At 46.0% G+C, this 12,383-nt stretch overlaps 1 protein-coding gene across 6 annotated transcripts in view; it reads right to left on the bottom strand.

The window, feature by feature from the left end:
- LOC138291300 (ankyrin repeat domain-containing protein 17-like) overlaps positions 1-12,383 on the bottom strand; it is a 1,121,799-nt gene that overhangs the window by 922,273 nt on the left and 187,143 nt on the right. For all 6 annotated transcript variants that reach the window (XM_069230308.1, XM_069230310.1, XM_069230309.1 and 3 more), the window contains exon 7: positions 6,457-6,551. In XM_069230308.1, the coding sequence (XP_069086409.1) occupies positions 6,457-6,551 (95 nt within the window). The remainder of the gene's footprint in view (positions 1-6,456; positions 6,552-12,383) is intronic.

Below are 12,383 nucleotides of genomic sequence, written 5' to 3'. Positions count from 1 at the left end.
AGGAATCCTCTAAGGAACCTCAAGAGTATATTTGAGCATTCAACTAGCACTAGAATCAGTGTAGTTGCATGATTCCAACATGTTTGATACCAAACATGCCTAGGTTCAGAGAAGCCATTATGTAGTTGGACCACTCGTGTTGACCAGTGTTCACTACACACCTTAAGATGGCTTCCCCGTACTTACAAATCCCAGGGAATGGAGTCTGGGGTTTGTAGGGGTACGCTGCTCACGCAGGTGTACCCTCACACTTAGGGACATGCACCCTGCCCTAGGGATGAAGGCCTGCAGACACGGGCTCCCATGGGTGGCATAATACATGCTGCAGCCCAAGGGAGACCCATGGAGTACCAAGGCCCTGGGTACCCAAGCACTTACATGGGTTCACCAGTATGCCAACTGTGGGGTGTGAAGGTTTACCAGCAACCAAATTTAAAGGAGGGGGCACAGGCGTTGGGGTCCTCATTAGCACAATCAAAGTGCACTACAGTCAACACATTACACCAGGTAAAAAGTGGGGGTAACCAAGTCAGAAAGATGCTACTTTCCTACAATACATGTTCGAGTGACCCACATTAATGGATTAAGTGGTGGTGTGTCTGGCGACTAAGATGACTTCCACAACTTCAGATGGTAAACAAAAAGAACTTTAGGTGGAGCTGGTCACTCTCAAAGCATGGAGCTGCAGTCTTTGGGGCGGAGGATCTGACCATCCTGCTGCAAGGGTAGGTCCACCTTGTAAGAGAAAAGAGCAAACCGCATGCCGTGTGCCAACCAGCTGGTGTATCAAATCCACCTCACCCAACTATGGTGGATCAGCTGTGCTTTATCTTCCCACATTTTCTGCAGGACTTTAAGCAAAATCGGAGCAAAAAAGTAATACAGCAGGACCTGTGACCAAATGAATCGGAAGGACTTTCTTCTACCCCCATCCACCGCCACCCCCACCCCCTCCATTCTGGGACAAGGGGTGACAAGAGCCGTACATCAACACCCCAATCCGAAGACAATTGTGTGTCACTTTCGCATGAAGTTTGCACTTGTGGTCCCCTAATGGTAGGAAACATTAGGCACCCGTTGTCACCTTGGGGGAACCTGCAAATATGCTACCACCATGAAAACACACCTTTGATGAGCCCACTGCCTCAGTCGAGCAGTCAAATTATCTCCTGACAGGGTCCATGATGTCCCACTGCCCTGTGCTGACAAAGGACAGTGGTGGTGTTGTCAGTCACAACCTGAGTAGCAGCACCTGAAACAGAGGAGAAAGGACTTCATGGCAAGGAAGATTACCACTGCTCTTGCACATTATGTGCAGGCATTGCTCTGACAAAGACTTCATGCCTTAATCTTGCCCAGATGGGCAACATAGCCCAACATGGAGGGATCAAGGATTACAGCAGCCTGCACCCACAAATGACCCATTAACAGGTAGAAAGACACATCCACTGATGCACATACGAATGAACGAACTCAAATGACTGCACACTAGTTGAGTGGTACAACTCTAATGCCCCTTTGCTCAGCAGGGCTAGGACAGCTGCCGCAAACAGAGGCCTGCACTAGACACAAAGATGGGAGTCTAAAGGGGAGGATAAGAAAGGTAAACTGTAAACCTTACAGATTAGCTGGATGAGCCAGCTATTTATAGGGATTGTCTCAATTTGTGGAAAGAGAAAAAAACGGTGACTTACAGAGATGGGTAGATTTAGAGAGGTCCTAAAGTCAGCAGAAGATGGCAGGGACTGGATCTCCTGATGCAATTGGTCATGGCAACCCCTATATTCAGCACTGCTCTCAAAGATGCAGTATATTTATTAGTATGTCTAGATCAGCTGAAGAGGTTGTTTCTGCCAGGATTGCTTTCCCCTTGAGTAGCCTCGAACCCTCTTGTACTGTAGGCACAAGTGACTCGTTCTGGAGGCTAGGCCCAGCAAGGGCCATAGCTCAGCTGTTCTAAAGCTTTCCAATGAGTTGTCAGTGTGACTGGAATTTTGGATCACATCAGGCTGGTTTAAATTGCCTAGCTATTTTTCTGAACTGCCAGGCCCAAGAAGGGTTTTTGCCAAGTAGCCAGGACAGGCTCAAAATTGTGCCTCAGAGAAAGGAAGCGGGGGCTAAGAAACCGCAGGAGCTATTCAACATCACCATTAAAATGTTAGATTTTGCTTCTGCAGACAGCAAAGTGAATTTCAATACTACTATTGCTTTTTGTACCATACCAATGAATGAAGTCACTTTCTCCAAATGAGGGCGAGAGGAGTAAGTGATGTCACCTTCTGGAGAGGTATTCAAACCACCTGCATTTCCTAAATACACATAGATGCAATTCATCAGTCTTGCAACAGGCAAGAAGTTATCAGCATGTGAGTGATCTTCTGTGAGCCATAATACACAACAGGCATGCCAGGAGCATCTGAGTCAAACAAATTCTTTTTTCCAACCACGCAAAACTATGGGCTCTAAAAAGAGACACCGAAGACTAGTCATCAAAATAGGCTTTAACTTTCTCTTTTGCCAGTCAGATAATTTCAGCTAGCAAAAGGTTGTTGTTGGATATGGCCCTTTTTGCAGGGTTATCCCCAATTTGTTTGCCTTCCACTTCATATTTTTCTTTTTGTTGGCTTCAGGACTCTGGGCACTTTATCACTGCTAACAAGTGCTAAAGTGCATATTCTCTCCCTTCTACATTTGATATAACTGGCTTACATCTATTTAATTTACCTGCAAATCCCTTGTACAGTGGTATTCCCCTATACCCAGGGCCTGTAAATTAAATGCGATGTGGACCTGCAGCACAGCTTGTGCCATCCATAGAAGTAGCCTTTCAAACTTGTCTCAGGCCTGCCACTGTAGTGCCTGCTTGTACAGTTCACTGCCACATTGACTTGGCATATAAAGTTTCTTTCCAAACGTGGAACTCCTCTTTTACTACACATAGGTCACCCCTAAAGTAGGCCCTAAGTAGCCCTATGGGCAGGGTGATGTGTAGGTAAAGGGTAGGACATGTGCCTTCATTGTGTGCCATGTCCTGTTAGTGACACACAACCTATTTGGTTTCTCACTGCTGTAAGTGCTGCTCCTCTCATAGGTTTGCACTGCACATTCCCTCATATAGGTGTATGAGGTAATTTCTGACCTGTGAGGAGACGCGTGGGCACGTTTGGTTTGTCTGCAATGGTAGTAAGGAATCCTGCTTATTGTTTTGGTGGATTCTTTATTACTATTGTGGAAATGCCACTTTTATAAAGTGGGCATTTCACTGTGCTTACGACTCTTGTGCTCTGCAGCCCGACTCCAATCCATGTCTAAGATAGAGTGACATATGGGCTTTGTTCATACTCTCTAGACTGCCATCACACAAAGAGGGTGGAGGTATAACAGGATTACTCCTGCATACTGAATGCACTTCCTGGGCTGGGAGAGAGGAAGGCGGGAAGCACTTACATTTGTAGATGCTGTGTCCTACCCTCACACAAAGGGCTGTTTACCCCCTATTGATGTACGGAGCCAGGCCGGAGGTTGAAATGGGGTGCTGTACACTTCTGAGGCTCTTTTGAAGTTCCCCCTAGATCAAAGCCATTTTGAGTGTAAGAAGAGGGGCTGCAACCCCATGTTTTTAGACACTGCATGGACTTGTAACAAGATGCTGGTGGCTCTGCAGACTGTACACTGCCAGAAAGAACAGTTATGCTGCCAGGAGGAACCGCCATTAGGACTGATGTGCTTGTTGTGCTGACCTGTGGCCTGCTGGGCCCCAAGAAAGAGTGCCTCTCTGCCACAAGGGCTCAGTGTGCTGTCTCCCAAGAGCCAGCACAGGATGTCTTTTGTTCCACTGCTGACCAGTGGTCTTGCAGCTATAGCTCCTGAGCAGCGCTTTATTTTATACCAATGATTTCAGAGAAACAGCACTTGGTAAGTGCTACTGTCCCCAACCCTCCTTCTCCGGAGACAGAGAGTGTGGCGGTGTCCACCCTTCCCCACGCAAAGAGGGGCCAGGAAGGAGCAGATATCCGTGCTAACAGACCAAGCTTGCACGATCTAGTAACCCCGGGGCACAGGCCGGCACCCTCTCATGTTGTCGGAGCGCTGAGTGAGGCAGCACTCCCACTCATCTGTTTTGGCTCTCACTGCTGCTGCCCAAGTAGGTGTACCACGGCCCCGTGAGACCACCATCATCTCCCGCAAAGGGCAGAGGAGTGTTGTGGCCAGTGGATCCAGGGAGGCTGACACCTGAGCCCGGAACAGAGGAAGTCTTGTGGCAGGTAGTGAGCTGTTGGAGCTGTGCCACATGCTTGTGGGCAGCCAGTTTCCTTATGACGGCGTGAGCACCCCCTGAGGCATTTCCTTACCTTGAGCCAGGTCCGGTGGTCACTCCGCTTTGAAGTAGTGGATCACCATGGCAACCTCCTCAGGAGGAGCAAAGGGGTTAACTCTGACAGTCCACACAAATTCCTTCTTGACCCTCATAGGAGCACAAATGCGTTGGGTCAATGCCGGTACTATAATTTGGGGAAATTGGAAACCCGCCGTGTTATATGGTGATTTCTCCTGCTTTTGTTTCGGTTAGCGATATTTGGAGATTGGTGCCCTTTCTCCTGTTTACTGCTGCATGTTCATGCCCAAGTATGACATGGGTGGCTGTTGCATTACACGGAGTAATATGTATTATTCTATTGGTAATATGGTATGCACAATGTTTCTAAATCTGGGTATTGTGATCGACGGTTCATGCACAGTAATGTTTCCTTCGCAATGTTTTGGTAACCCTTACATGTTCAGCATTTAACTGCTGAATGCTGGGCCCTGATGTCATGATGTATGTTGAGATTACTCTGATACTGACAGGATAATGAGTACTCTCCCAGGGCTTACTGTATAGTTGCAGTAAGAGTGTTTTAATGACATATGCAACATAGAAATATTTATTTTATTGCACTCATGGGGACACTGGGACAATTGCCTAGTTGCAAAGTAATTATTGGTCTATGTTTTATATGTAATACCATTTATTTTCATATAACAGTGTGAGGAGCCGTGTGCAGGCACGAGTGAGTGTGGGCGGGCGAGCGGGGGGGTTGGAGGCGAGCGGGGGGGTTGGAGGCGAGCAGGGGTTGGGGGCGAGCAGGGGGCAGGCGGGCGAGGGAGCTAGAGAGGGCGCGGGCGAGCGCGGGATTGTGAGCGCACGTGATTGTGAGTGAGCGCACGTGATTGTGAGTGCATGTGATTGTGAGTGAGTGCATGTGATTGTGAGTGAGTGCGTGTGTGTTGCAAACGCTTTTACACATTGCCTCTGAGATAAGTCTGCCTGCTCTGGTCAATCTAACAAGGGGTGAAGCAGGGGTTATCTTAGGTATATAGCTCCCTTACACAGACTAGAGGGGTAGGTTCTGCCTGGCTGAGGTGCACACCCTAGCCAAACAGAAGCCCCTTTTTTAACAGTGGCTCTGACAGCAGCTCCAAGTGCACAACTGTGACAGCAGCATACGTGGCACTGAACATTAAAAAAATGTCCCAAGAAGGACACTAATTGTTTTGGAAGCGCTAAGGCCGAAGACTGTGGAGGCTAGAAAACCGGAGTCGTCAAACCCACAGGATAGGGAGCAGCTCAAACGTTAACTATGCTGACCTGAAGAGATCCAGTATTGCCAACCTGTTAATGATCAGCCAACTAAACCAATATTCTGCCTTTATTTTAAAAGTTAGAACTGGCTCCAGTGACTAAGAGGAGTCCAGCAACGCTGAACGGTGCCAGAATCTGGACTGTTTCTTGAAGGAAAAATATTATTTTTCCTCTCTATGACACTAAGTATGATAACATTTCTTGGGATATCATTCCTCATCTTGGGGCTTACCGGAAAGAAAAGAACTATACTTTGGGATGTCAATCTAGGCTTTGGCCAAAAAGTAGCTTGACCTACCACTTGCTGACGGCCTTTAGGTTTAATAAGGAACAAATGTTGTAGGCCGTGGGGCCCTTTTCAGATCCAAGGTACCACATGCAGATTCAGGTGGGTCTAACAAGACAATCCCCTCATACCCAACAGGGTTAAAAATGCAGAAATCTGAAAATATTTGACATACTCAATGGCGAAAGCTGAGGAAGCAGGATAAGAGTTTTAGACCTGCATCAATGAGGCACAGCAAACTGCCAATTGGCTCCCTTTAAACACCAATGGTGTCACATCAGAGAACGCACATAATGCTGAATGGCTCCAACTGGTAAAAATGGAGAGCTTTTTCTGGGTAATTAGTTTTCAGATACACTCTGGGACGTGAAGGCTAGTCATAACGTGAGGAATATGGATTAACCATTATCCATCAAAAGAAAAACAAGGTGTTCTGATGGCTTAATGTCTTACACTGATCAAGCATCTTACAAGTTCAATAACTAAGCGGAGAAAAAAAAAATATCTAACCACAAAAAGCAAAAAAATAAAAATAATAAATACTTACCATGCAAGCTTCCATGAGAGCTGTATGCATTTCATCTGTTTTATGTTCTTGATCTGCACCAGCTTCCAGCAAAAATCTAACCATTTCCAAATGCCCTGTGGTAAATAAAGAATAAAAAACAATTTACTCATTCCCCAGAAAGAGTTTACTTGCTCATTTATAAACAGGTGAAGATATATAATTAAGAAAACTTTAGTAGAGACAGTGGCAGAACTCCCAACAGCACCCTTTATTTAATGCTAACCACTAAATAAGCTAACCATACTCTTAAACCAACGAATGCCCTTTGCAGGCCATCACAGGGTGAACCAGAACAAAAGTATTTAAATTAAACAAGTGATTTATTACAAACTGATCATATGTATTGAAAATTCAGTTTCAATTCTGGAGAACAGACCTTAATTATTTAATAGTTTTAGACAATATCAAGAGTATTTTAAATTAAGAGTACAATTCACAAGTGTTACTCTCGCTCGCTTCAATCAAATAAGTAGTCTTAAGTAAAATGGCAGAGCCTGAGTCGGCTGTGTGCAACCCTCTCTCCCCCGTTCAGCCAGGATGCACTGTAGACATTCTCATGTCGCCTGCAGACGTGATTCCTGGAGCTAGCTGGTACCTGCTGTGGCTCAGATGGTGGATTTGTGAGGCAAGTAAATTAACCTCTGTATGAGTGGGAGATGCGGAGTGGCCTGGTATTTGTGGTAATAACACTTGCAGGGGCAGTGGCAAGAAGAGAAGTAACCAGTGAGCACTGGTCTCCAGTCTGATGGCTCCAAAAGGCAATGAATTCAAGGACCCAGGCAATATAACAGGCGTCAACAGCTCAGCAACCACCTCAACTAGGCAGAAATTAGTCTGGAACTGCTAAAGTAACCCTGTTCACACAAACGGTGAGGCAGGGTAACCAGTCTCAGCCAGGGGCAAGTCCTTGTAGACAGAGAAGGGAGGGAGTAATGCCTCTGCTAAAACCAAGATTTTCATTGTCGGATAAATCTGCTGGGTCAGATGAGTGAGATCTCTCAGAAGATCAATCTGTGAACAGCTTGTCAACTGAAGCAAGTGACTGACCAGGGTACAGGTACTGCGGGTGAAAAAGCCTGGTCTATGATACAGGAGACACAGAAAAGTGGGTTGATACAGGGGTGACCTGAAGTGGGATTATGCGACTACACAGCATGCCTTTGAGAGCATTGCAGGGTCCCCAGAAGATCCTACTAAGTTATGGGATACAATCAGCCAATACACCCACACTTGATTCTATCTAGCAAGGGAACATTTTGCATTGTGAACAAAAACGTATTGATAACAGGAGAGCTTGGGCTGTGACTAGGAAGCTCCAAAGGGTAATATGGTAAATCCCTAAGTCCTGATCAGAAATGGAGCAGAGAATTTCAGTGGTAGAGAAATGGGCTGCAAAGCTGGAATCAAATCTAGTTTCTATAAAAAAAAATAAAAAAAATCCAACTACAGCACATGAAGCACTTTCAGTAGTACAGTTGAAAGTGGAAACATTCAAGAATCATCAACTCTGAAACAACCAAAGGATCCTCGGAGATCAATTTTTTGGGTGAATTTGTTTCAAAGAGTCTGTCCAAAGTGGAACGTGGATCAGGAAATTCAACGGGTCCATCAACACCCACCTATGCTGAAGTAATCAGATCAGGAAAGAAAATCCCCCAGCACAAAACCTAAGGCAATCTTTTTTTTTTTTTCCAGCAATATTCTCCCAACGCAAGCGGTGTTCGAAAAGGCTCACCCGGACTCTAAACATTGCGAAGAAGGTCACTATTTTCTTCGTAAGGCTGGATTTCTGTCATATTACTTACTGCACAGCATGGCATGAGGCTGCAGCAGTTGTTGAAACCATTTCATGGCAAAGGGGCAAACCGACAAGATTCAAAATTATTCGTAATGCAACCTGTATTATTTCATCAGAAATCAAAACCAAGGAATATCTGAAACATATGCGTTACTAAAGTGCCTTGATTTATAGATGTGGGGAGAGCCAGGGGAATCGAAGTAAATGTTTTGGTTAATTTATTTTTTAGAGGGGATAGAAGCTAGTTCGGGTCACAGATCATATGTGAGACATTGTAGGAATGTACTAGGGAGGCAATTTGTGGTAGTTAATGGGTTGTTTTTTTCCCCTTCCTTTCTTCTTTATGATGGATATCTAGGGCATGGCTTGGAGGTTGCACATTCCATCTCAGTCCTGACATGGGTTACAATGCTTCACAAGGATTGAAGGTGTGGTCTAGGGTCATAGGGGGAGAAGGATGTTGGGGAGGCAAGGGAAGGGTGGGGTTGCTGGGGGGCTGATTAGAGTTAGGGTGACAAGAAGGGGGGCCTAAACGAACAAGGAAACAAGACAATAGGGGCATAATATGAAAGGGCTTTAGTTCAGCTATTTCAAGTACTGAAAACTGTATGAATGATTGGTTCATGGAGAGGATCCATCCAGTGTCTGACCCCCTGAGAACTTCGAATTGAGAATATGGATGAAGAAATAAAGCAGAAATTCTAGCTCTTTTAAAAGATGGGTCTCTTAAGCTGTAAAGATAAGCATCTCGGATGGCAAATACTAAGAAGCTAGCTACAGGCATGCAGGTAATATCCAAGGCCTAAATGGCAGGTCTAAAAAGACCAGGGTGGCTGAAGGGTTGTAACATCTGCATACAGGAAATACACATAGCAGCAGAAAAAAAGGCCTTGTTTGAGACCCTAGGGTACTTTCATCGGTGTTGTAGTACAAAGACAACTACAAGGGGAGTGGCAATTATACCTAGAACCAGCATGTGAGTAGTAAAGCAGAGCACTTCGGATAAGTTTAGAAGGTGGACACTAGTGAAATGTCAGGTAGCTGGATCCTGTTTTACAGTTTGTTCTATATATGGCAAAAATCTGGATGAAGCAGACTGTGGAATATTTGAATGTGGAGCTAGCTTTGTGGCCAACCCCCTCTAGTTTTGTGTGGGGATCTTAATTTGCATATATACACCGTATCGCAGGCAGAGAGTTATGTGGGACGGAAGCCAGCAGTGCACAGGACAGTACACTTCATGCGGAATCATGGTCTAATAGATGTCTGGACGAGGCTAAAGTATCCAGGTCCCAGGGATGGGTCCTAGCGCTGTACTAAGATGGTGGCATTTAGCTCGTCTCTGCCAGCCGTAACAAATATCCTATACAAATCCTGCCCTGTGTATGTCATCAGCCAGCCACAAGACATGCACTGACTACCAGAATTGCAGCAGGGAGCGGGCAGGACCCACCACAGTGCCGGACATGTGACCTTCTGGGGGAAGACCGCCCACGCCGGGCCTGCGTCACCAGGCTGTAACCTGGGCTCCCAGCCTCTGGGGTGTAGAGCACCTCGGAGGCCTCGTTTACAGAGGCTGTGCACTGTGCCTGCCTGGCAGGAGGTTGGCTGAAGAGAGTTGCCAGGGGTTGTTGAGGATGCTGGATAGGCTAGAGTTGACCAGTGACCCATACCGGTGCACACGTGGCATTGCGGACCAACTATGGCACACCGCTGCATGTATTTCCGACCATTGGGAAGAGCCGCCATAACGTGGGAGTGATGGCAGGTGAAGACAGCAAACCACACCCAGAGATCACACACAAGCCATCCTCCCCGTGCTACTTCGCCAAGTAGGTGTAACCCTTTCCGACTGACAATTTCTGAAATGGCCCTGAGTGATTGCTAGTGCTGTAATCTGAGCAAATACTGTGTGTGTTGGAACTGCGCTGACCTCCATGAAAAACTATCGCCGGCCCATACATTTGGGATTGCATGCTATATAGCGATGTGCCAGAGACTTTCTGTACTCTTGACAGGGATATCGCAGAGTGACAGTCTTGAAACCCACTTTACTGAGCCGTTACTTGTGCTACATCAAGCCTACTAAACAACGAGCACCTTCCACCAAACTAAAAAAAAAAAAAATTGGGAAAATGGACACTAAACAACAGCATATTACTTGAGTCCAAGCAGCAGTCACGCCTGACCGCATCATCCACCAATCAGCAGCCAGAGGGTGAGGGCATCGGGAATGACATCCCACCCGAGGACATTAAATTGATACTAATGGTAATGTGATCGAGTCTCACAGTCACTGATTATAAATTAGATTCCCTGACAAGATGCATGAACAGTATGAAAGATCGCATAAACAAATGAGAATCACAGACGCTGAACAGAGGATCTCAGATGTGGAAAATGTGCACACACAACAGGCCAAAATCCTAAATGAGGAGAAAATGGAGCCGAGTGAAGTGCAAATGAATAATGATTATTTAGAAGCCAGTTCCAGGAGAAACAATGTATGCATCATAGGAGTCCCGAAAAACCACAGCGATGGGGCACACTGAGGACTTCGCAAAAAAATTACTCCTTACTCCCTTTGCGGCTGAACATTTCTCCCAATCATTCATGACCAAAGCCCCTCAGTGTGGAGCTTCTAAATTATAGGGACAGACACCAAGTGCACCGGCTATTTTGAGAGGCTAAGGAGGTTCGACACAAGGGGATACACTTGATATTCTTTCCCGACTTCAAGCGGCCTGTGCAAGAGGCACGCAAGACGTTTCTATCAGCCAAGAAGCTACAGGAGCACGGCATATGGTATGCCACGTTCTACCCGATCACATTATGTTTTTCCTGGAAAGAAAGGCAGAGGATCTTCATAGAATCAGGTGTAGCCACTTGCATCCTGCAGAAGCACCCACCTACCCATGGGTTATTACCACCTCACGGACATACTGACACCACCTCATTCCAGGATAATGTGGAATAACTGTACATCAACACCAAATATGCCACTCGAGTTGATCGGGTCTGACTAAACAATCATATCAGTGTCAAAATAGATCATTAGTTGTTTGCTCATATACTACAAGTACCATCTGGTCAACTTTGGGATCTTGCACATCCTACCTCAATGGCTCAACCCAACAGTTGTACGGATGATGCAGCTGAGATTTATATTTCTTCTTTATATAACTACCTTACCAGTGCTCTGGCCACCACCTAGCTAAAGGCCATGTTATGTAACAAACTGAATGACGTTTGCGAAAGTTTGCTTATACCTAATCAACCAGTTTCTTTCTTGTTGTTTTTATGCTCCTTACTAATTGCTATTGTGTATATAATTAGTGTATTTACTAACCTCCTTTGGGGGGGATGGGGCGGGGGGTCATGTTAGTATTTTAGTATTTGTTACCATAGTAAAGTACCTTTATTTTTTTTAACTGTGTGGTCCTTTCATGTGTGATGGTGCTGTGTGACTATAGTGGTATTGCATACGCTCTGCATGTCTCCTAGATAAGACTTGGCTGGTCATCCGCAGCTACCTCTAGAGAGCCCCGGCTTCCTAGACACTGCCTACACTTCACTAATCGGGGATACCTGGTCTAGAGTGATAATACCATAGGTGTGACCACACACCAGGCCAACTTCCTACACAATGGATCATATAAACTGGGTTATCGTGTTATTTGATATAGCGCATGTAAGGAAATGCCTCCTTGGCATGGATACCCCCTGACTTTTTGCCTTTGCTGATGCTATGTTTTGAATTGAAAGTGTGCTGAGGCCTGCTAACCAGGCCCCTGCACCAGTGTTCTTTCCCTAACCTGTACTTTTGATTCCACAATTGGCACACCCTGGCATCCAGATAAGTCTCTTTTAAGTGGTACCCCTGGTACCAAGGGCCCGGATGCCAAGGAAGGTCTCTAAGGGCTGCAGCATGTATTATGCCACCCTGGAGACCCCTCACTCAGCACAGACACACTGCTTGCCAGCTTGTGTGTGCTGGTGAGAACAAAACGAGTAAGTCGACATGGCACTCCCCTCAGGGTGCCATGCCAGCCTCTCACTGACTATGCAGGTATAGATAAGTCACCCCTCTAGTAGGCCTTACAGCCCT

The sequence above is a fragment of the Pleurodeles waltl genome, chromosome 1_1 (assembly GCF_031143425.1).
Source record: "Pleurodeles waltl isolate 20211129_DDA chromosome 1_1, aPleWal1.hap1.20221129, whole genome shotgun sequence".
Classification (NCBI taxonomy): domain Eukaryota; kingdom Metazoa; phylum Chordata; class Amphibia; order Caudata; family Salamandridae; genus Pleurodeles; species Pleurodeles waltl.
The sequence above is the reverse complement of the archived record's forward strand: the minus strand, read 5'-3'. Positions and strand labels throughout refer to the sequence as shown.